Source organism: Heptranchias perlo, chromosome 17, assembly GCF_035084215.1.
Source record: "Heptranchias perlo isolate sHepPer1 chromosome 17, sHepPer1.hap1, whole genome shotgun sequence".
NCBI classification, from domain to species: domain Eukaryota; kingdom Metazoa; phylum Chordata; class Chondrichthyes; order Hexanchiformes; family Hexanchidae; genus Heptranchias; species Heptranchias perlo.
Window position 1 is genome coordinate 50,374,321 of NC_090341.1, and position 24,422 is coordinate 50,398,742.

The 24,422-nt window shown below is 48.4% G+C and overlaps 1 protein-coding gene across 1 annotated transcript in view; it reads left to right on the top strand.

The window, feature by feature from the left end:
• grip2b (glutamate receptor interacting protein 2b) overlaps positions 1 to 24,422 on the top strand; it is a 179,007-nt gene that overhangs the window by 48,156 nt on the left and 106,429 nt on the right. The window contains exons 9-10 of the mRNA XM_067998289.1: positions 21,024 to 21,171; positions 23,263 to 23,432. Of these exons, the coding sequence (XP_067854390.1) occupies positions 21,024 to 21,171; positions 23,263 to 23,432 (318 nt within the window). The remainder of the gene's footprint in view (positions 1 to 21,023; positions 21,172 to 23,262; positions 23,433 to 24,422) is intronic.

Below are 24,422 nucleotides of genomic sequence, written 5' to 3' on the forward strand. Positions count from 1 at the left end.
AGTGTGTGATACTGTAGCCCAACAAGGAGTCTGTGATACTGTAGCCCAACAAGGAGCCTGTGATTCTGTGCCCCAACAAGTAGTGTGTGATACTGTAGCCCAACAAGGAGTCTGTGATACTGTAGCCCAACAAGGAGCCTGTGATTCTGTGCCCCAACAAGTAGTGTGTGATACTGTAGCCCAACAAGGAGTCTGTGATACTGTACCCCAAAAAAGAGGCTGTGATACTGTACCCCAACAAGGAGCCTGTGATACTGCACCCCAACAAGGAGCTAGTGTTGCTGTGCCCCAAAAAGGAGTATGTGATACTGTACCTAACAATGAGCATCTGTTACTGTACCCCAAAAAGGTGTCGGTGATACTGCCCCCCCCAAAAAGGAGCATGTGTTACTGTACCCCAACAACATGTCTGTGATACTGTACCCCAACAACGTGCCTGTGATACTGTACCCCAACAACGTGCCTGTGATACTGTACCCCAACAAGTTGTTTGCGATACCGCACCCCAAGGAACCTGATGTATTGCAGCCCAACAAGGAGACTGTCATACTGTACCCCAGCAAGGAGCCTGTGTTACTGTACCCCCAAAAAGGGGCTGTGATACTGTACCCAACAAGGAGCCTTTGTTGATGTGCCCCAACAAGGAGCCTGTGATTCTGTAGCCCAACAAGGAGTCTGCGATACTGTACCCCAACAAGGAGACTGCGATACTGTACCTTAACAAAGAGCCTGTGGTACTGTACTCTAACAAGGAGCCTGTGATTCTGTACCCCAACAAGGAGTCTGTGATTCTGTACCCCAACAAGGAGTCTGTGATTCTGTACCCCAACAAGGAGTCTGTGATTCTGTACCCCAACAAGGAGTCTGTGATTCTGTACCCCAACAAGGAGCCTGTGATACTGCACCTCAACAAGGAGACTGCGATACTGTACCTTAACAAGGAGCCTGTGATACTGTAGCCCAACAAGGAGCCTGTGATACTGTAGCCCAACAAGGAGCCTGTGATTCTGTACCCCAACAAGGAGCTTGTGATACTGTACTCCAACAAGGAGCCTGTGATACTGTACTCCAACAAGGAGCTTGTGATACTGTACTCCAACAAGGAGCCTGTGTTCCTGTACTCCAACAAGGAGCTTGTGATACTGTACTCCAACAAGGAGCCTGTGATACTGTACTCCAACAAGGAGCTTGTGATACTGTACTCCAACAAGGAGCTTGTGATACTGCACCCCAACAAGGAGCCTGTGTTCCTGTACTCCAACAAGGAGCCTGTGATACTGTACTCCAACAAGGAGCTTGTGATACTGTACTCCAACAAGGAGCCTGTGTTCCTGTACTCCAACAAGGAGCTTGTGATACTGTACTCCAACAAGGAGCCTGTGTTCCTGTACTCCAACAAGGAGCCTGTGATACTGTACCCCAACAAGGAGCCTGTGTTCCTGTACTCCAACAAGGAGCTTGTGATACTGTACTCCAACAAGGAGCCTGTGTTCCTGTACTCCAACAAGGAGCTTGTGATACTGTACTCCAACAAGGAGCCTGTGTTCCTGTACTCCAACAAGGAGCTTGTGATACTGTACTCCAACAAGGAGCCTGTGTTCCTGTACTCCAACAAGGAGCCTGTGATACTGTACTCCAACAAGGAGCCTGTGTTCCTGTACCCCAACAAGGAGCCTGTGATACTGTATCCCAACAAGGAGCCTGTGTTCCTGTACTCCAACAAGGAGCCTGTGTTCCTGTACCCCAACAAGGAGCCTGTGATACTGTATCCCAACAAGGAGCCTGTGTTCCTGTACTCCAACAAGGAGCCTGTGTTCCTGTACCCCAACAAGGAGTCTGTGATACTGTAGCCCAACAAGGAGCCTGTGATTCTGTACCCCAACAAGGAGCCTGTGATACTGAAGCCCAACAAGGAGCCTGTGATTCTGTACCCCAACAAGGAGCCTGTGGTACTGTACCCCAACAAGGAGCCTGTGTTCCTGTACTCCAACAAGGAGCTTGTGATACTGTACTCCAACAAGGAGCCTGTGTTCCTGTACTCCAACAAGGAGCCTGTGATACTGTACCCCAACAAGGAGCCTGTGTTCCTGTACTCCAACAAGGAGCTTGTGATACTGTACTCCAACAAGGAGCCTGTGTTCCTGTACTCCAACAAGGAGCTTGTGATACTGTACTCCAACAAGGAGCCTGTGTTCCTGTACTCCAACAAGGAGCTTGTGATACTGTACTCCAACAAGGAGCCTGTGTTCCTGTACTCCAACAAGGAGCTTGTGATACTGTACTCCAACAAGGAGCCTGTGTTCCTGTACTCCAACAAGGAGCCTGTGATACTGTACTCCAACAAGGAGCCTGTGTTCCTGTACCCCAACAAGGAGCCTGTGATACTGTATCCCAACAAGGAGCCTGTGTTCCTGTACTCCAACAAGGAGCCTGTGTTCCTGTACTCCAACAAGGAGCCTGTGATACTGTACCCCAACAAGGAGCCTGTGATACTGCACCCCAACAAGGAGCTTGTGATACTGTACCCCAACAAGGAGCTTGTGATACTGTACTCCAACAAGGAGCCTGTTTTCCTGTACTCCAACAAGGAGCCTGTGATACTGTACCCCAACAAGGAGCCTGTGATACTGTAGCCCAACAAGGAGCCAGTGTTACTGTGCCCCAACAAGGAGCTTGTGATACTGTACCCCAACAAGGAGCCTGTGATACTGTACCCCAACAAGGAGCCTGTGATACTGTACCCCAACAAGGAGCCTGTGATACTGTACCCCAACAAGGAGCTTGTGATACTGTACCCCAACAAGGAGCCTGTGATACTGCACCCCAACAAGGAGCCTGTGATACTGTACTCCAACAAGGAGCCTGTGATACTGTAGCCCAACAAGGAGCCAGTGTTACTGTGCCCCAACAAGGAGCTTGTGATACTGTACTCCAACAAGGAGTCTGTGATACTGTACCCCAACAGAGTGCCTGTGATACTGTACCCCAACAGAGAGCCTGTGATACTGTCCCCTAAAAAGAAGCTAGTATTACTGTACTCAAACAAGGAGTCAGTGTTACTGTACTCGACCCGACAAAGAGCCTGTGGTACTGCACCCAAACAAGGAACCTGTGGTACTGTAGCCCAACATGGAGTTTGTGATACTGCACCCCAACAAGCAGCCTGTGATACTGTACCCCAAGAAGGAGCCTGTGGTCCTCGACCCAATAAAAGAGCCTATGGTACTGTTCCCCAACAAGGAGCCTGTCGAACCGTACCCAAAGAAGTAGTCTGTGATTCTGTACCCCAAGAAGGAGTATGCGGTACTGTACCGAACAAGGAATCTGTGATACTGTACCCCAAAAAAGAGGCTGTGATACTGTACCCAACAATGAGTCTCTCTCACTGTATCCCAAAAAGGATTCTGTCATATTGCACCTCAAAAAGGAGCATGTGTTCCCCAAAAAGGAGCCTGTAGCACTGTACACCAACAGGATGTCTGTGATACCGTACCCAACAAGGAGCCTGTAGCACTGTACACCAACAGGATGTCTATGATACCGTACCCAACAAGGAGCCTGCGATACTGAACCCCAACAAGGAGCCTGTGGTGCTGTTCCCCAACAAGGACCCTGTGATACTGTATTCCAACAAGAAGTCTGTGATATTGTACCCCAAGAAGTAGTCTGTGATACTGTATCTCAACAAGTAGTCTGGAATACTGCACCACAACAAAGAGCCTGTGATTCAGTCCCCCAAGCAGGAGCCTGTGGTGCTGTACCCCAAAAAGTAGTCTGTGCTACAGTACCCCAACAGGCAGCCTGTGATTCTGTACGCCAACAAGGAGTCTGTGACACTGTACTCCAAAAAGGAGCCTATGTAATTGTATTCGTACAAGGTATATGTGATACTGTTGACGAACAAGGAGTATGGAATACTGTACCCCAACTAGCGGTCTGTGATACTGTACCCTAACAAGGAGTATATGATACAGTACCCCAACTAGGAGTATATGATACAGTACCCCAACTAGGAGTATATGATACAGTACCCCAACTAGGACCCTGTGTTACTGGATCCCAACAAGGAGACTGTGATACTGTACCCCAACAAGGAACATATCGAACTGTACCCCCAACAAAGAACCTGTGACACTGTACACCAACAAAGAGCCTGTCATACTGTACACCAATAAGGAGCCTGTAGTACTGTACCCCAACAAGGATCCTGTGGTACTGTACCCCAAAAAGCAGCCTGCGATACTGTACTCCAACAATGAGTCCGTGATACAAATCCCCCAACAAGAGCCTGAGGTATCATTCCTCAAAAGGAAATCTGTGTTCCTGGACTCATTCACTCCCTCCACCACCGGCGCACTGTGGCTGCAGTGTGTACCATCAACAGGATGCACTGCAACAACTCGCCAAGGCTTCTTCGACAGCACCTCCCAAACCCGCGACCTCTACCACCTAGAAGGACAAGGGCAGCAGGCACATGGGAACAACACCACCTGCACGTTCCCCTCCAAGTCACACACCATCCCGACTTGGAAATATATCGCCGTTCCTTCAACATCACTGGGTCAAAATCCTGGAACTCCCTTCCTAACAGCACTGTGGGAGAATCTTCACCCAGTCACTGAAACTGTACCCCAGCAAGGAGTCTGCGTTACTATACCTGAACAAGGAGTCTGTGTTACTGTACCTGAACAAGGAGTTTGTGATACTGTTCCCCAAAAAAGAGGCTGTGATACTGCACCCCAAAAAGGAGCATGTGATACTATACCCCAGGAAGGAGCCTGAGTCACTGTACCCCAAAATAGAGGCTGTGATACTGTACCCAACGATGAGTCTCTGTTACTGTACCCCAAAAAGGAGCATGTGATTCTGCACACTAAAAAGGAACATGTGTTACTGTACCCCAACAAGGAGCTGTGGCACTGTACCCCATTAAGGTATCTGTGATACTGTATCCCAAAAAGATGCCTGAGGAACTGCAGCCCAACAAGGAGTCTATCATACTGTACCCCAACTAAAAGCCTATGTTACTGTACCCGAACAAGGAGCCTGTTGTATTGTAGACCTAACAATGAGTCTGCGTTATTGTACCCCAACAAGTGGCCTGTGATACTGTATCCCAACAAGCGGTCTATGATACTGAAACCCAACAAGCGGTCTATGATACTGAAACCCAACAAGGAGTATTTGATACTGTACCCCAACAAGCGGTCTGTAGTATTGTACCCCAACAAGGAGCCTGTGTTACTGTACCCCAACAAAGAGCCTGTGATACTGTACCCCAACAAGGAGCTGGTGATACTGTACCCCAACAAGGAGCCTGCGATACTGTACCCCAAAACTAGTCTGTGATACTGTACCCCAACAAGTAGTGTGTGATACTGTACCCCAACAACTAGTCTGTGATACTGTACCACAACAAGTAAACTGTGATACTGTACCCCAACATGTAGTCTGTGATACTGTGCTGCAACAAAGAGCCTGTGTTATTTTACCCCAACAAGGAGCCTGCAATAATGTACCCCAACAAAGAGCCTGTGGTACTGTATCTGAACAAGGAGAATGTGATACTGTACCCCAACAAGCAGCCTGTGGCACTGTGCCCCAGCAAGGAATCTGTGACACTGTACGTCAACAAGGAATCGCTGATACTGTACCCCAGCAAGGAGTCTGTGTTACTGAACCCGAACAAGGAGTCTGTGATACTGTACCCCAAAAAAGAGGCTGTGATACTGCACCCCAACAAGGAGCTAGTGTTGCTGTGCCCCAACAAGGAGCCTGTGATACTGTACCTTAACAAAGAGCCTGTGGTACTGTACCTTAACAAGGAGCCTGTGATACTGTACCCCAACAAGGAGCCTGTGATACTGTACCCCAACAAGGAGCCTGTGATACTGTACCCCAACAAGGAGCCTGTGATACTGTACTCCAACAAGGAGCCTGTGATACTGTACCCCAACAAGGAGCCTGTGATACTGTAGCCCAACAAGGAGCCTGTGATTCTGTGCCCCAACAAGTAGTGTGTGATACTGTAGCCCAACAAGGAGTCTGTGATACTGTAGCCCAACAAGGAGCCTGTGATTCTGTGCCCCAACAAGTAGTGTGTGATACTGTAGCCCAACAAGGAGTCTGTGATACTGTACCCCAAAAAAGAGGCTGTGATACTGTACCCCAACAAGGAGCCTGTGATACTGCACCCCAACAAGGAGCTAGTGTTGCTGTGCCCCAAAAAGGAGTATGTGATACTGTACCTAACAATGAGCATCTGTTACTGTACCCCAAAAAGGTGTCGGTGATACTGCCCCCCCCCAAAAAGGAGCATGTGTTACTGTACCCCAACAACATGTCTGTGATACTGTACCCCAACAACGTGCCTGTGATACTGTACCCCAACAACGTGCCTGTGATACTGTACCCCAACAAGTTGTTTGCGATACCGCACCCCAAGGAACCTGATGTATTGCAGCCCAACAAGGAGACTGTCATACTGTACCCCAGCAAGGAGCCTGTGTTACTGTACCCCCAAAAAGGGGCTGTGATACTGTACCCAACAAGGAGCCTTTGTTGATGTGCCCCAACAAGGAGCCTGTGATTCTGTAGCCCAACAAGGAGTCTGCGATACTGTACCCCAACAAGGAGACTGCGATACTGTACCTTAACAAAGAGCCTGTGGTACTGTACTCTAACAAGGAGCCTGTGATTCTGTACCCCAACAAGGAGTCTGTGATTCTGTACCCCAACAAGGAGCTTGTGATACTGTAGCCCAACACGGAGCCTGTGATACTGCACCTCAACAAGGAGTCTGTGATACTGTAGCCCAACAAGGAGCCTGTGATTCTGTACCCCAACAAGGAGCTTGTGATACTGTAGCCCAACAAGGAGCCTGTGTTCCTGTACTCCAACAAGGAGCCTGTGATACTGTACTCCAACAAGGAGCTTGTGATACTGCACCCCAACAAGGAGCCTGTGTTCCTGTACTCCAACAAGGAGCCTGTGATACTGTACTCCAACAAGGAGCTTGTGATACTGCACCCCAACAAGGAGCCTGTGTTCCTGTACTCCAACAAGGAGCCTGTGATACTGCACCTCAACAAGGAGTCTGTGATACTGTACCCCAACAAGGAGCCTGTGATACTGTAGCCCAACAAGGAGCTTGTGATACTGTACTCCAACAAGGAGCTTGTGATACTGCACCCCAACAAGGAGCCTGTGTTCCTGTACTCCAACAAGGAGCCTGTGATACTGTACTCCAACAAGGAGCTTGTGATACTGTACTCCAACAAGGAGCCTGTGTTCCTGTACTCCAACAAGGAGCCTGTGATACTGTACTCCAACAAAGAGCCTGTGTTCCTGTACTCAAACAAGGAGCCTGTGATTCTGTACCCCAACAAGGAGTCTGTGATACTGTACTCCAACAAGTAACGTGTGATACTGTACTCCAACAAGGAGCTTGTGATACTGTACCCCAACAAGGAGCCTGTGGTACTGTACCCCAACAAGGAGCCTGTGATACTGTACTCCAACAAGGAGCTTGTGATACTGTACTCCAACAAGGAGCCTGTGTTCCTGTACTCCAACAAGGAGCCTGTGTTCCTGTACTCCAACAAGGAGCTTGTGATACTGTACTCCAACAAGGAGCCTGTGTTCCTGTACTCCAACAAGGAGCCTGTGATACTGTACCCCAACAAGGAGCCTGTGTTCCTGTACTCCAACAAGGAGCTTGTGATACTGTACTCCAACAAGGAGCCTGTGTTCCTGTACTCCAACAAGGAGCCTGTGATACTGTACTCCAACAAGGAGCCTGTGTTCCTGTACCCCAACAAGGAGCCTGTGATACTGTACCCCAACAAGGAGCCTGTGTTCCTGTACTCCAACAAGGAGCCTGTGTTCCTGTACCCCAACAAGGAGTCTGTGATTCTGTACTCCAACAAGTAACGTGTGATACTGTAGCCCAACAAGGAGCCTGTGATTCTGTACCCCAACAAGGAGCCTGTGATACTGCACCCCAACAAGGAGCCTGTGATACTGAAGCCCAACAAGGAGCCTGTGATTCTGTACCCCAACAAGGAGCCTGTGATACTGTACTCCAACAAGGAGCTTGTGGTACTGTACTCCAACAAGGAGCCTGTGTTCCTGTACTCCAACAAGGAGCCTGTGTTCCTGTACTCCAACAAGGAGCTTGTGATACTGTACTCCAACAAGGAGCCTGTGTTCCTGTACTCCAACAAGGAGCCTGTGATACTGTACCCCAACAAGGAGCCTGTGTTCCTGTACTCCAACAAGGAGCTTGTGATACTGTACTCCAACAAGGAGCCTGTGTTCCTGTACTCCAACAAGGAGCTTGTGATACTGTACTCCAACAAGGAGCCTGTGTTCCTGTACTCCAACAAGGAGCTTGTGATACTGTACTCCAACAAGGAGCCTGTGTTCCTGTACTCCAACAAGGAGCTTGTGATACTGTACTCCAACAAGGAGCCTGTGTTCCTGTACTCCAACAAGGAGCCTGTGATACTGTACTCCAACAAGGAGCCTGTGTTCCTGTACCCCAACAAGGAGCCTGTGATACTGTATCCCAACAAGGAGCCTGTGTTCCTGTACTCCAACAAGGAGCCTGTGTTCCTGTACTCCAACAAGGAGCCTGTGATACTGTACCCCAACAAGGAGCCTGTGATACTGCACCCCAACAAGGAGCTTGTGATACTGTACCCCAACAAGGAGCTTGTGATACTGTACTCCAACAAGGAGCCTGTTTTCCTGTACTCCAACAAGGAGCCTGTGATACTGTACCCCAACAAGGAGCCTGTGATACTGTAGCCCAACAAGGAGCCAGTGTTACTGTGCCCCAACAAGGAGCTTGTGATACTGTACCCCAACAAGGAGCCTGTGATACTGTACCCCAACAAGGAGCCTGTGATACTGTACCCCAACAAGGAGCCTGTGATACTGTACCCCAACAAGGAGCTTGTGATACTGTACTCCAACAAGGAGTCTGTGATACTGTACCCCAACAGAGTGCCTGTGATACTGTACCCCAACAGAGAGCCTGTGATACTGTCCCCTAAAAAGAAGCTAGTATTACTGTACTCAAACAAGGAGTCAGTGTTACTGTACTCGACCCGACAAAGAGCCTGTGGTACTGCACCCAAACAAGGAACCTGTGGTACTGTAGCCCAACATGGAGTTTGTGATACTGCACCCCAACAAGCAGCCTGTGATACTGTACCCCAAGAAGGAGCCTGTGGTCCTCGACCCAATAAAAGAGCCTATGGTACTGTTCCCCAACAAGGAGCCTGTCGAACCGTACCCAAAGAAGTAGTCTGTGATTCTGTACCCCAAGAAGGAGTATGCGGTACTGTACCGAACAAGGAATCTGTGATACTGTACCCCAAAAAAGAGGCTGTGATACTGTACCCAACAATGAGTCTCTCTCACTGTATCCCAAAAAGGATTCTGTCATATTGCACCTCAAAAAGGAGCATGTGTTCCCCAAAAAGGAGCCTGTAGCACTGTACACCAACAGGATGTCTGTGATACCGTACCCAACAAGGAGCCTGTAGCACTGTACACCAACAGGATGTCTATGATACCGTACCCAACAAGGACCCTGTGATACTGTATTCCAACAAGAAGTCTGTGATATTGTACCCCAAGAAGTAGTCTGTGATACTGTATCTCAACAAGTAGTCTGGAATACTGCACCACAACAAAGAGCCTGTGATTCAGTCCCCCAAGCAGGAGCCTGTGGTGCTGTACCCCAAAAAGTAGTCTGTGCTACAGTACCCCAACAGGCAGCCTGTGATTCTGTACGCCAACAAGGAGTCTGTGACACTGTACTCCAAAAAGGAGCCTATGTAATTGTATTCGTACAAGGTATATGTGATACTGTTGACGAACAAGGAGTATGGAATACTGTACCCCAACTAGCGGTCTGTGATACTGTACCCTAACAAGGAGTATATGATACAGTACCCCAACTAGGAGTATATGATACAGTACCCCAACTAGGAGTATATGATACAGTACCCCAACTAGGACCCTGTGTTACTGGATCCCAACAAGGAGACTGTGATACTGTACCCCAACAAGGAACATATCGAACTGTACCCCCAACAAAGAACCTGTGACACTGTACACCAACAAAGAGCCTGTCATACTGTACACCAATAAGGAGCCTGTAGTACTGTACCCCAACAAGGATCCTGTGGTACTGTACCCCAAAAAGCAGCCTGCGATACTGTACTCCAACAATGAGTCCGTGATACAAATCCCCCAACAAGAGCCTGAGGTATCATTCCTCAAAAGGAAATCTGTGTTCCTGGACTCATTCACTCCCTCCACCACCGGCGCACTGTGGCTGCAGTGTGTACCATCAACAGGATGCACTGCAACAACTCGCCAAGGCTTCTTCGACAGCACCTCCCAAACCCGCGACCTCTACCACCTAGAAGGACAAGGGCGGCAGGCACATGGGAACAACACCACCTGCACGTTCCCCTCCAAGTCACACACCATCCCGACTTGGAAATATATCGCCGTTCCTTCAACATCACTGGGTCAAAATCCTGGAACTCCCTTCCTAACAGCACTGTGGGAGAATCTTCACCCAGTCACTGAAACTGTACCCCAGCAAGGAGTCTGCGTTACTATACCTGAACAAGGAGTCTGTGTTACTGTACCTGAACAAGGAGTTTGTGATACTGTTCCCCAAAAAAGAGGCTGTGATACTGCACCCCAAAAAGGAGCATGTGATACTATACCCCAGGAAGGAGCCTGAGTCACTGTACCCCAAAATAGAGGCTGTGATACTGTACCCAACGATGAGTCTCTGTTACTGTACCCCAAAAAGGAGCATGTGATTCTGCACACTAAAAAGGAACATGTGTTACTGTACCCCAACAAGGAGCTGTGGCACTGTACCCCATTAAGGTATCTGTGATACTGTATCCCAAAAAGATGCCTGAGGAACTGCAGCCCAACAAGGAGTCTATCATACTGTACCCCAACTAAAAGCCTATGTTACTGTACCCGAACAAGGAGCCTGTTGTATTGTAGACCTAACAATGAGTCTGCGTTATTGTACCCCAACAAGTGGCCTGTGATACTGTATCCCAACAAGCGGTCTATGATACTGAAACCCAACAAGCGGTCTATGATACTGAAACCCAACAAGGAGTATTTGATACTGTACCCCAACAAGCGGTCTGTAGTATTGTACCCCAACAAGGAGCCTGTGTTACTGTACCCCAACAAAGAGCCTGTGATACTGTACCCCAACAAGGAGCTGGTGATACTGTACCCCAACAAGGAGCCTGCGATACTGTACCCCAAAACTAGTCTGTGATACTGTACCCCAACAAGTAGTGTGTGATACTGTACCCCAACAACTAGTCTGTGATACTGTACCACAACAAGTAAACTGTGATACTGTACCCCAACATGTAGTCTGTGATACTGTGCTGCAACAAAGAGCCTGTGTTATTTTACCCCAACAAGGAGCCTGCAATAATGTACCCCAACAAAGAGCCTGTGGTACTGTATCTGAACAAGGAGAATGTGATACTGTACCCCAACAAGCAGCCTGTGGCACTGTGCCCCAGCAAGGAATCTGTGACACTGTACGTCAACAAGGAATCGCTGATACTGTACCCCAGCAAGGAGTCTGTGTTACTGAACCCGAACAAGGAGTCTGTGATACTGTACCCCAAAAAAGAGGCTGTGATACTGCACCCCAACAAGGAGCTAGTGTTGCTGTGCCCCAACAAGGAGCCTGTGATACTGTACCTTAACAAAGAGCCTGTGGTACTGTACCTTAACAAGGAGCCTGTGATACTGTACCCCAACAAGGAGCCTGTGATACTGTACCCCAACAAGGAGCCTGTGATACTGTAGCCCAACAAGGAGCCTGTGATACTGTACTCCAACAAGGAGCCTGTGATACTGTACCCCAACAAGGAGCCTGTGATACTGTAGCCCAACAAGGAGCCTGTGATTCTGTGCCCCAACAAGTAGTGTGTGATACTGTAGCCCAACAAGGAGTCTGTGATACTGTAGCCCAACAAGGAGCCTGTGATTCTGTGCCCCAACAAGTAGTGTGTGATACTGTAGCCCAACAAGGAGTCTGTGATACTGTACCCCAAAAAAGAGGCTGTGATACTGTACCCCAACAAGGAGCCTGTGATACTGCACCCCAACAAGGAGCTAGTGTTGCTGTGCCCCAAAAAGGAGTATGTGATACTGTACCTAACAATGAGCATCTGTTACTGTACCCCAAAAAGGTGTCGGTGATACTGCCCCCCCCAAAAAGGAGCATGTGTTACTGTACCCCAACAACATGTCTGTGATACTGTACCCCAACAACGTGCCTGTGATACTGTACCCCAACAACGTGCCTGTGATACTGTACCCCAACAAGTTGTTTGCGATACCGCACCCCAAGGAACCTGATGTATTGCAGCCCAACAAGGAGACTGTCATACTGTACCCCAGCAAAGAGCCTGTGTTACTGTACCCCCAAAAAGGGGCTGTGATACTGTACCCAACAAGGAGCCTTTGTTGATGTGCCCCAACAAGGAGCCTGTGATTCTGTAGCCCAACAAGGAGCCTGTGATTCTGTAGCCCAACAAGGAGTCTGCGATACTGTACCCCAACAAGGAGACTGCGATACTGTACCTTAACAAGGAGCCTGTGTTCCTGTACTCCAACAAGGAGCCTGTGATACTGTACTCCAACAAGGAGCTTGTGATACTGCACCCCAACAAGGAGCCTGTGTTCCTGTACTCCAACAAGGAGCCTGTGATACTGTACTCCAACAAGGAGCTTGTGATACTGCACCCCAACAAGGAGCCTGTGTTCCTGTACTCCAACAAGGAGCCTGTGATACTGTACTCCAACAAGTAACGTGTGATACTGTACTCCAACAAGGAGCCTGTGATACTGCACCTCAACAAGGAGTCTGTGATACTGTAGCCCAACAAGGAGCCTGTGATACTGAAGCCCAACAAGGAGCCTGTGATACTGTACCCCAACAAGGAGCCTGTGATTCTGTACCCCAACAAGGAGCCTGTGATTCTGTAGCCCAACAAGGAGCCTGTGGTACTGAAGCCCAACAAGGAGCCTGTGATACTGAAGCCCAACAAGGAGCCTGTGATACTGTAGCCCAACAAGGAGCCTGTGATACTGAAGCCCAACAAGGAGCCTGTGATACTGTAGCCCAACAAGGAGCCTGTGATACTGTAGCCCAACAAGGAGCCTGTGATTCTGTAGCCCAACAAGGAGCCTGTGATTCTGTACCCCAACAAGGAGCCTGTGATACTGAAGCCCAACAAGGAGCCTGTGGTACTGTACCCCAACAAGGAGCCTGTGATTCTGTAGCCCAACAAGGAGCCTGTGATTCTGTACCCCAACAAGGAGCCTGTGATACTGAAGCCCAACAAGGAGCCTGTGATACTGTACCCCAACAAGGAGCCTGTGATTCTGTACCCCAACAAGGAGCCTGTGTTCCTGTACCCCAACAAGGAGCCTGTGGTACTGTACCCCAACAAGGAGCCTGTGATACTGTACTCCAACAAGGAGCTTGTGATACTGTACTCCAACAAGGAGCCTGTGTTCCTGTACTCCAACAAGGAGCCTGTGTTCCTGTACTCCAACAAGGAGCTTGTGATACTGTACTCCAACAAGGAGCCTGTGTTCCTGTACTCCAACAAGGAGCCTGTGATACTGTACCCCAACAAGGAGCCTGTGTTCCTGTACTCCAACAAGGAGCTTGTGATACTGTACTCCAACAAGGAGCCTGTGTTCCTGTACTCCAACAAGGAGCTTGTGATACTGTACTCCAACAAGGAGCCTGTGTTCCTGTACTCCAACAAGGAGCTTGTGATACTGTACTCCAACAACGAGCCTGTGTTCCTGTACTCCAACAAGGAGCTTGTGATACTGTACTCCAACAAGGAGCCTGTGTTCCTGTACTCCAACAAGGAGCCTGTGATACTGTACTCCAACAAGGAGCCTGTGTTCCTGTACCCCAACAAGGAGCCTGTGATACTGTACCCCAACAAGGAGCCTGTGATACTGCACCCCAACAAGGAGCTTGTGATACTGTACCCCAACAAGGAGCTTGTGATACTGTACTCCAACAAGGAGCCTGTTTTCCTGTACTCCAACAAGGAGCCTGTGATACTGTACCCCAACAAGGAGCCTGTGATACTGTAGCCCAACAAGGAGCCAGTGTTACTGTGCCCCAACAAGGAGCTTGTGATACTGTACCCCAACAAGGAGCCTGTGATACTGTACCCCAACAAGGAGCCTGTGATACTGTACCCCAACAAGGAGCCTGTGATACTGTACCCCAACAAGGAGCTTGTGATACTGTACCCCAACAAGGAGCCTGTGATACTGCACCCCAACAAGGAGCCTGTGATACTGTACTCCAACAAGGAGCCTGTGATACTGTAGCCCAACAAGGAGCTTGTGATACTGTACTCCAACAAGGAGTCTGTGATACTGTACCCCAACAGAGTGCCTGTGATACTGTACCCCAACAGAGAGCCTGTGATACTGTCCCTTAAAAAGAAGCTAGTATTACTGTACTCAAACAAGGAGTCAGTGTTACTGTACTCGACCCGACAAAGAGCCTGTGGTACTGCACCCAAACAAGGAACCTGTGGTACTGTAGCCCAACATGGAGTTTGTGATACTGCACCCCAACAAGCAGCCTGTGATACTGTACCCCAAGAAGGAGCCTGTGGTCCTCGACCCAATAAAAGAGCCTATGGTACTGTTCCCCAACAAGGAGCCTGTCGAACCGTACCCAAAGAAGTAGTCTGTGATTCTGTACCCCAAGAAGGAGTATGCGGTACTGTACCGAACAAGGAATCTGTGATACTGTACCCCAAAAAAGAGGCTGTGATACTGTACCCAACAATGAGTCTCTCTCACTGTATCCCAAAAAGGATTCTGTCATATTGCACCTCAAAAAGGAGCATGTGTTCCCCAAAAAGGAGCCTGTAGCACTGTACACCAACAGGATGTCTGTGATACCGTACCCAACAAGGAGCCTGTAGCACTGTACACCAACAGGATGTCTATGATACCGTACCCAACAAGGAGCCTGCGATACTGAACCCCAACAAGGAGCCTGTGGTGCTGTTCCCCAACAAGGACCCTGTGATACTGTATTCCAACAAGAAGTCTGTGATATTGTACCCCAAGAAGTAGTCTGTGATACTGTATCTCAACAAGTAGTCTGGAATACTGCACCACAACAAAGAGCCTGTGATTCAGTCCCCCAAGCAGGAGCCTGTGGTGCTGTACCCCAAAAAGTAGTCTGTGCTACAGTACCCCAACAGGCAACCTGTGATTCTGTACGCCAACAAGGAGTCTGTGACACTGTACTCCAAAAAGGAGCCTATGTAATTGTACTCGTACAAGGTATATGTGATACTGTTGACGAACAAGGAGTATGGAATACTGTACCCCAACTAGCGGTCTGTGATACTGTACCCTAACAAGGAGTATATGATACAGTACCCCAACTAGGAGTATATGATACAGTACCCCAACTAGGAGTATATGATACAGTACCCCAACTAGGACCCTGTGTTACTGGATCCCAACAAGGAGACTGTGATACTGTACCCCAACAAGGAACATATCGAACTGTACCCCCAACAAAGAACCTGTGACACTGTACACCAACAAAGAGCCTGTCATACTGTACACCAATAAGGAGCCTGTAGTACTGTACCCCAACAAGGATCCTGTGGTACTGTACCCCAAAAAGCAGCCTGCGATACTGTACTCCAACAATGAGTCCGTGATACAAATCCCCCAACAAGAGCCTGAGGTATCATTCCTCAAAAGGAAATCTGTGTTCCTGGACTCATTCACTCCCTCCACCACCGGCGCACTGTGGCTGCAGTGTGTACCATCAACAGGATGCACTGCAACAACTCGCCAAGGCTTCTTCGACAGCACCTCCCAAACCCGCGACCTCTACCACCTAGAAGGACAAGGGCGGCAGGCACATGGGAACAACACCACCTGCACGTTCCCCTCCAAGTCACACACCATCCCGACTTGGAAATATATCGCCGTTCCTTCATCATCACTGGGTCAAAATCCTGGAACTCCCTTCCTAACAGCACTGTGGGAGAATCTTCACCCAGTCACTGAAACTGTACCCCAGCAAGGAGTCTGCGTTACTATACCTGAACAAGGAGTCTGTGTTACTGTACCTGAACAAGGAGCCTGCGATACTGTACCCCAAAACTAGTCTGTGATACTGTACCCCAACAAGTAGTGTGTGATACTGTACCCCAACAACTAGTCTGTGATACTGTACCACAACAAGTAAACTGTGATACTGTACCCCAACATGTATTCTGTGATACTGTGCTGCAACAAAGATCCTGTGTTATTTTACCCCAACAAGGAGCCTGCAATAATGTACCCCAACAAAGAGCCTGTGGTACTGTATCTGAACAAGGAGAATGTGATACTGTACCCCAACAAGCAGCCTGTGGCACTGTGCCCCAGCAAGGAATCTGTGACACTGTACGTCAACAAGGAATCGCTGATACTGTACCCCAGCAAGGAGTCTGTGTTACTGAACCCGAACAAGGAGTCTGTGATACTGTACCCCAAAAAAGAGGCTGTGATACTGCACCCCAACAAGGAGCTAGTGTTGCTGTGCCCCAAAAAGGAGCCTGTGATACTGTACCTTAACAAAGAGCCTGTGGTACTGTACCTTAACAAAGAGCATCTGTTACTGTACCCCAAAAAGGTGTCGGTGATACTGCCCCCCCCCCAAAAAGGAGCATGTGTTACTGTACCCCAACAACATGTCTGTGATACTGTACCCCAACAACATGTCTGTGATACTGTACCCCAACAACGTGCCTGTGATACTGTACCCCAACAACATGTCTGTGATACTGTACCCCAACAACATGTCTGTGATACTGTACCCCAACAACATGTCTGTGTTACTGTACCCCAACAACGTGCCTGTGATACTGTACCCCAACAAAGTGCCTGTGATACTGTACCCCAACAAGTTGTTTGCGATACCGCACCCCAAGGAACCTGATGTATTGCAGCCCAACAAGGAGACTGTCATACTGTACCCCAGCAAGGAGCCTGTGTTACTGTACCCCCAAAAAGGGGCTGTGATACTGTACCCAACAAGGAGCCTTTGTTGATGTGCCCCAACAAGGAGCCTGTGATTCTGTAGCCCAACAAGGAGTCTGCGATACTGTACCCCAACAAGGAGACTGCGATACTGTAGCCCAACAAGGAGTCTGCGATACTGTAGCCCAACAAGGAGTCTGCGATACTGTAGCCCAACAAGGAGTCTGCGATACTGCAGCCCAACAAGGAGTCTGCGATACTGTAGCCCAACAAGGAGTCTGCGATACTGTAGCCCAACAAGGAGACTGCGATACTGTAGCCCAACAAGGAGTCTGCGATACTGTCGCCCAACAAGGAGTCTGCGATACTGCAGCCCAACAAGGAGACTGCGATACTGTAGCCCAACAAGGAGACTGCGATACTGTAGCCCAACAAGGAGACTGCGATACTGTAGCCCAACAAGGAGTCTGCGATACTGTACCCCAACAAGTAGTGTGTGATACTGTAGCCCAACAAGGAGACTGCGATACTGTAGCCCAACAAGGAGACTGCGATACTGTACCCCAACAAGTAGTGTGTGATACTGTAGCCCAACAAGGAGACTGCGATACTGTAGCCCAACAAGGAGACTGCGATACTGTAGCCCAACAAGGAGACTGCGATACTGTACCCCAACAAGTAGTGTGTGATACTGTAGCCCAATAAGGAGACTGCGATACTGTAGCCCAACAAGGAGACTGCGATACTGTAGCCCAACAAGGAGACTGCGATACTGTAGCCCAACAAGGAGCCTGTGATACTGTAGCCAACAAGGAGCCTGTGATACTGTAGCCCAACAAGGAATTACCTTATTTAGGAAGAAAATTGTAACTTTGCAATGTAAACTTAAAATTTGAGCAAGGAAGCCAATCATTGATTCTGGAGTTCTTCTGACATGGAGCCTGAAGTGTACGACCTATTTACTGACCTATAATTAACATCTTCAGCTTCAAATCAGCTACAATTAGCTGTTGTACACAGTCGTTCCTCTTAAAGGGACGGGCCAGTGGAAACATTGCTCCATCTTAGCAGCTGAACAGCACAACTGTGTTCCAAATCACTGACTAACCATGAGCAATGCCACAGGAGATCAGCTCAGTTCTCTTTAAAGCAAATGCGCATAAATAGGAAAAATTGAGAGGATGTCCAATTTAATTAAAGTTCTTCATAACCATTTGAACGTTACTTGCTTAAGTGCTAAGGATGGGCCTTTCCCTCCTACTCCAGTTAAAACCTGTAGCCAGCTGATGACACTCCACCTGTTGGCTAATGACTTTGGATCGTTGCCAGGAAACACTTCCCTTGGACAAATACTTCCAGGTGGAAGTGCTTCCCCTGCCCTTCATGGGCCGCTCACTGCACTCTCCCAGTGTTGACTGAAGCCAAGTCATTCTGTTTCTGCCGCAGTCAATTATAAGCGTGCTAATTAAAGGGAGCTTCATTACACTGCAGAGAGCAGCATTGATTTGCATATTCAAGTGCCTCCCACTCGGCAGCTGCTTCCACTCTGACCTTCTTGAACCAATAGATACGGAATCTGATCTTCAGCCCAACAGAAAGAGGCTCTCACCTCCATCCTAGCTCAGCTCTTGATAAATCCGTGCTGTTTAAGACCGCAGATTAACGATTGATTGACCAGGATTTAAGCACAAAGTTATATCTACACACACTGAACTTTTTGACTTTATTGCCCCTTTTTAAAAGTTTGTTATACAGGAGTCGCTGGACGAAAAAAGTCCATGCTCTCTACTATTCTGGCAGTCACATGATAGAACGATAATGGAGTTCTTGACTAATTATAGCAATCAATCTCAATCAATTAATCTACAACAGACCCCCGGACATGAGGCGAGGAAAACCCAGTGGTGGAGAGATTTGGGAATCAAAGTCACCTGTTCCTCCCAAGCATGTTACACTTACCACATGTCATATCTCAAATTACTCAAATAGCCCATCTGAAAGTAGTCTATTCAATTTGCATTTGGATGAATCGATACTAATTGCTTCCACCATCTCCCTACTGCTGCAATGTGAGCCCCTTGTTGAGCAGTCAAACACCATTGCTCTATAATCTGTACGATTAAGTGAATGTCACAGTAATGTTACTGTGATACAATGTTGTGACACTTGCTGACAACATAGGGCTCATGGCCAAATAGTCCGCTATTCCTTCTGCTCCTACCTGATCGAGGACACTGCACTCTCAGTCTCGAACAGGGCAGTCTGGTTTTCAGGTGGCTGTCTGACATTAAAGGGTTAATTTGAGGGATTTAGATTCCCAGCCTGCAGCTTTTGTCCAACAGGAGTTCGGGCATGCACTCCCCGCGATTTCCTCTCTGTGAATTCCTCATATCTGCTCCCAGTGGGCAAAGCTCCATGCCGGGTCTGCAAACTGCTAAAATTACCACTGAACTGAGAACCATACGGGGAAAATATAGCCGCCGGCTTAGACTGTCACTCATGTACAGAGAATTTACTCAAATAACCTCAAGCCTTGTCGGGTGATCAGTGTCATTTTTACTGCTGCTCTCTCCCGCACCGAGTTTTGGATTTGGGATTGGTCCTTTTCTTTAACTGCCCAATTTCTTCATATATCATGAGCTGTAATTCATATCTGCATATTAATAGGAACATCCCTAAGAAACTAAAGAGGATTCGATAAACAACAGCAGAAACTGCACAGTGACATTAAAATAATAATCCAGTCTCAGAGTTCAAATAATGAACTACAACTTAAAATTCCAGCCTGTAACTCACTCCCGGGTATCGTTATTCTATGTATAAACCATCCAAACCCCTCCATTACATTGCAGCCTGTAAGTCACTCCCGGGTATCCATTATTCTATATATAAACCACCCAAACCCCTCGATTAGATTCCAGCCTGTAACTCACTCCTGGGTATTTATTATTCTATATATAAACCACCCGAACCCCTCGATTAGATTCCATCCTGTAATTCATTCCTGGGTATTTATTATTCTATATATAAACCACCCGAACCCCTCGATTAGATTCCATCCTGTAATTCATTCCTGGGTATTTATTATTCTATATATAAACCACCTGAACCCCTCGATTAGATTCCAGCCTGTAACTCACTCCTGGGTATCCATTATTCTATATATAAACCACCCGAACCCCTCGATTAGATTCCAGCCTGTAACTCACTCCTGGGTATCCATTATTCTATATATAAACCACCTGAACCCCTCGATTAGATTCCAGCCTGTAACTCACTCCTGGGTATCCATTATTCTATATATAAACCACCCGAACCCCTCGATTAGATTCCAGCCTGTAACTCACTCCTGGGTATCCATTATTCTATATATAAACCACCCGAACCCCTCGATTAGATTCCAGCCTGTAACTCACTCCCGGGCATTCATTATTCTATATATAAACCACCCGAACCCCTCGATTAGATTCCAGTCTGTAACTCACTCCCGGGCATTCATTATTCCATATATAAACCACCCTCGATTAAACAGAATATTTCTGTTTGTGGTATTTCTTTGTCTAGGTCCTTGAGGTTAGGGTAATCAGAACTAATTTGATATCCTCCCGGTGAGTGCATATTGCTTGGGAGACCCTGCAGGCATAGGGATTGGAGGATGAGGAGGGGGGAGAGGTGGGGGCGGGGGGAAGGATTGGGAAGACATCTAATGAAGGACAGGACGTGGGTTGCTGAGCAATATTACTTTAAAAGCAGGTGATTCTATCTCATTGATCCTTGGATTTTCTTACGTTGAATGTGTGTTGGTGGGATGGATTGGGCGGGGGGCCACTGAGAGGGATTTGGGTAATAGCTTGAGAGAGGCGGCCTGACCTTATGATGATGGGTGGTCTGTCTTACAGATTCCGTGCTCAACGCTTCCGGGCCTTTGCTCGTGGAAATTGCGAAAACTCCAGGCTGCGCGCTGGGAATATCGCTGACCAGCGGGACACATCGCAACAAGCAAGTCATCGTCCTCGACAAGATCAAAGCGGCCAGCATCGTGGACAGGTACTTAATTCATGCTCTCTCGTTTAAGTAGCAATCCCGGATAGTTAAAACTGTGCCCAGTTATTCAGGATTGATCAGCCCACTACCTCAGTGGTAGCACTCTCACCTCCAGGTCCAAAGATTGTAGGTTCAAGTCCCACTCCAGAGATATAATCCAGGCTGACAGTCCCAGTGCAGTACTGAGGGAGTGCTGCACTGTCAGAGGTGCCAACTTTCAGGTGAGATGTTAAACTGAGCCCCCTCAGATGGATGTAAAAGACCCTGTGGCACTATTTGAAGAAGAGCACGGGAGTTCTCCCCAGTGTCCTGGCTAATATTTACTCCTCAGCCATTCACTAAAAACAGATTATCTGGTCATTATCACATTGCTGTTTGTGGGATCTTGCTGTGCACAAATTGACTGCTGCGTTTCCTACATTACAACAGTGACTGCACTTCAAAAGTACTGCATTGACTGTAAAGCACTTTGGGCCGTCCTGAGTCTTTCTTTTTGCTGGCTACGCTGTGATTTTCTTTTCTCACTTGGCACAGTAAGATAAAGATAGTCCGCTTTGGGTGAGGCACTCTGCAAGGCCGTAGCTCCGTTCCTGGGACTCTCGTATGTCAAAGGGTCACAGCCTGTGTGTGGGGTGATTGAGCACCAGGCTTCCTCCAAGTCTGCCCCGTCTCTTCAGTCTTCTTTCGGCCTGCTTTATTTCTCGACCGAGAGAGTGGTGAGAATGTGGAACTCGCTGCCACGTGGAGTGGTTGAAGCAGATTGATGCGTTTCAGGGGAGGCTTGGTACATACATGAAGGATACAGGGGGGGAGCAGGTGGGAAGAGGTCATTAGCGTGGAAGGAGGCATAGACCAGTTGGGCTGAATGGCCTGTTTCTGTGCTGTAGATTCTATGTCATTCATGGCAGGTTGAAGGTTCGGTCAGGCCCCTTTCTGACAGTGGATCGCGACTGATCGCCGTACGCAACTCACTGACTGAGGTCAGTTTTTTTAGGCGAACAGCAGCGGCGGTTAAAGGGATTGCTGGAGGCTGCAGCCAAAAACGGTACTTACCTGACTGTAGAGCCAGAAGGAGCAGAGGGGCACCATTATACCCAGCCTCATACCCAGCGTTAATGGCTGAAGAGCACGTCCTAATCAACCTCTGCTGCAGGGAAAAAGCCCAGAAAATTCCAGCCGTTATGTTAACGATTTGATGAAATTGGGGTGGAAAAGTGGTGCAGTGTGTGGGAGCTGCACTGTGCTGCTGTAAAGGAGTGCTAGAACATTCTACTAGGAGAGTCGTACTAGACTCTCCGACTAGAGTCTAGTACCTTTAGTGCCTTTAGTGTAGTAAAATATCCGAAGCCGCGTCACAGGTATGTAATCAGACAAAAATTGACACCGAGCCAAAGGAGGAGCCATTATCACAGGTGACCAAAAGCTTGGTCAGAGAGGTAGGTTTTAAGGAGCGTCTTAAAGGAGGAGAGAGAGGTAGAGATGTTTAGGGAGGGAATTCAAGAGCTTAGGGCCCAGACAGCTGAAGACACAGCTGCCAATAGTGGGGTCGAATGGAGTGGGGGATGCACAAGAGGCCAGAGTTGGAGGAATGCAGAGTCCTCGGAGGGTTGTAGGGCTGGAGGAGTTACAAAGATAGGGAGGGGCGAGTCTATGGAGGGATTTGAAGATGAGGATGAGGATTTTAAGCCACACGGAGGAAGAATCATCTCTCTGTCCTCGCTCAGCAGCTCACGCACCAGCCATTGATTGGCGTAGCAGAGGCCTGGGTTTGGATCAGCTGCCTGTTCTCTCAGAAGGATATGATTCATGGCATGAGGAGAGAAGGACATCGAGAGGGGAAGGGGATAAAAAGTAACACCTCAACATTTTTGCTTTCAATTTTTAAAGAGGGTGCAATGGAATTCATTACAAAAATACAACTGCTCTGTTGAAATTATACTCTGGCATAAATTTGTTAAATATGTAATTATTTTAGATAGATGCAAATCACAAGCATGAAAGACTCAGCCTATCAGGTGAGATCTGTCAACTTCCTCAGATTTCTGGTGAATAAAGAGATTGCTTCTGAGATTTTTTTTGTTGCCTTTGTCTTAGATGTGGGGCCTTGCACGTTGGCGACCACATCTTGTCCATTGATGGGATGAGCACCGAGCACTGCTCCCTGCTGGAGGCCACCCAACTCCTGGCCAGCACCGCTGACAACGTGAAGCTGGAGATCCTGCCAGTGCACCAGAGCAGACTGTCACTGAAGCCAGCGGAGCAAGGTACTGTCTGTCGCCTTTTAACACGTCGAAACTAGATCGAAAAGGGCCTCGAAATTGTTTACGGGGAAAATGTTACTTGGGGTCATTTTACAAGGTCGCGCTGCTGGCAAGTGCAGTGGGTGTTGGGTGGCGAGGGAGGCTGTGGTGGGAATGGGCGGCCCAGCCTGCAGGCATCTGGTATCAGAAAGCCGAGCGTACGATGCCCGTTATTTTCCAACCGTAAAGTTAACGGGCGCCGCTGACTCGTTAAGTTACCTGGTAACTGTTTAACTCATCAACAAAATCAACCAGTCAGTGTTTGAGCCGCACTAAACACACAGGGGTAGGATTTCCATTGGTGTGTCCTGCTATTTCGATGGGAAAATCGGGAAAACCGCCTGGTGGAAATTCAGCTCCAAAGGTTCCAGGTTCGATTCTTCCTCCGTGTCAACTCAGCTGATTTCACCTGGGGGGTCGTCGATTGGTACACTGCAGATGGCCCGGGTTGGGGAGGAGCAAATCCACCGGTGTTCCCTGTTCCTGATCTCCGCCTGCTGACCTTCAGGTGGATGTCGGTTTAGAACAGGGTCGGGCTTGGCTCTGGCCCAACCCCTGCGGTCGAACAGCCTGTCGACATTTACCGTCAAGGCTCTCGCGTGAATCATGGGCACATAGGTGAGATGCCGCAGGGGAACCGTGGGACCCCGGCAAGGAGTCGGCACCAACAGAGGAGGAAGGCACTGCGGAGAATTGGTGAAGAAAAAAAATGCAGATAATTATACGAAAGTATTTTGCGCTGATCTTGGTCAGAAATGGCAGTGCTGGTAAATGGAAAGGCCGTCAGCTGTGGGGACCACGTGTGAGCGTCAAGCAGCCATAGGCCAGGAACAGCACAGACTGGGTAAAGAAAAAAGAACTTGCATTTATATAGCACCTTTCACGACCTCAGGACGTCCCAAAGCGCTTCACACCCAATGCAATACTTTTTAAGCGTAGATACTGTTGTAATGT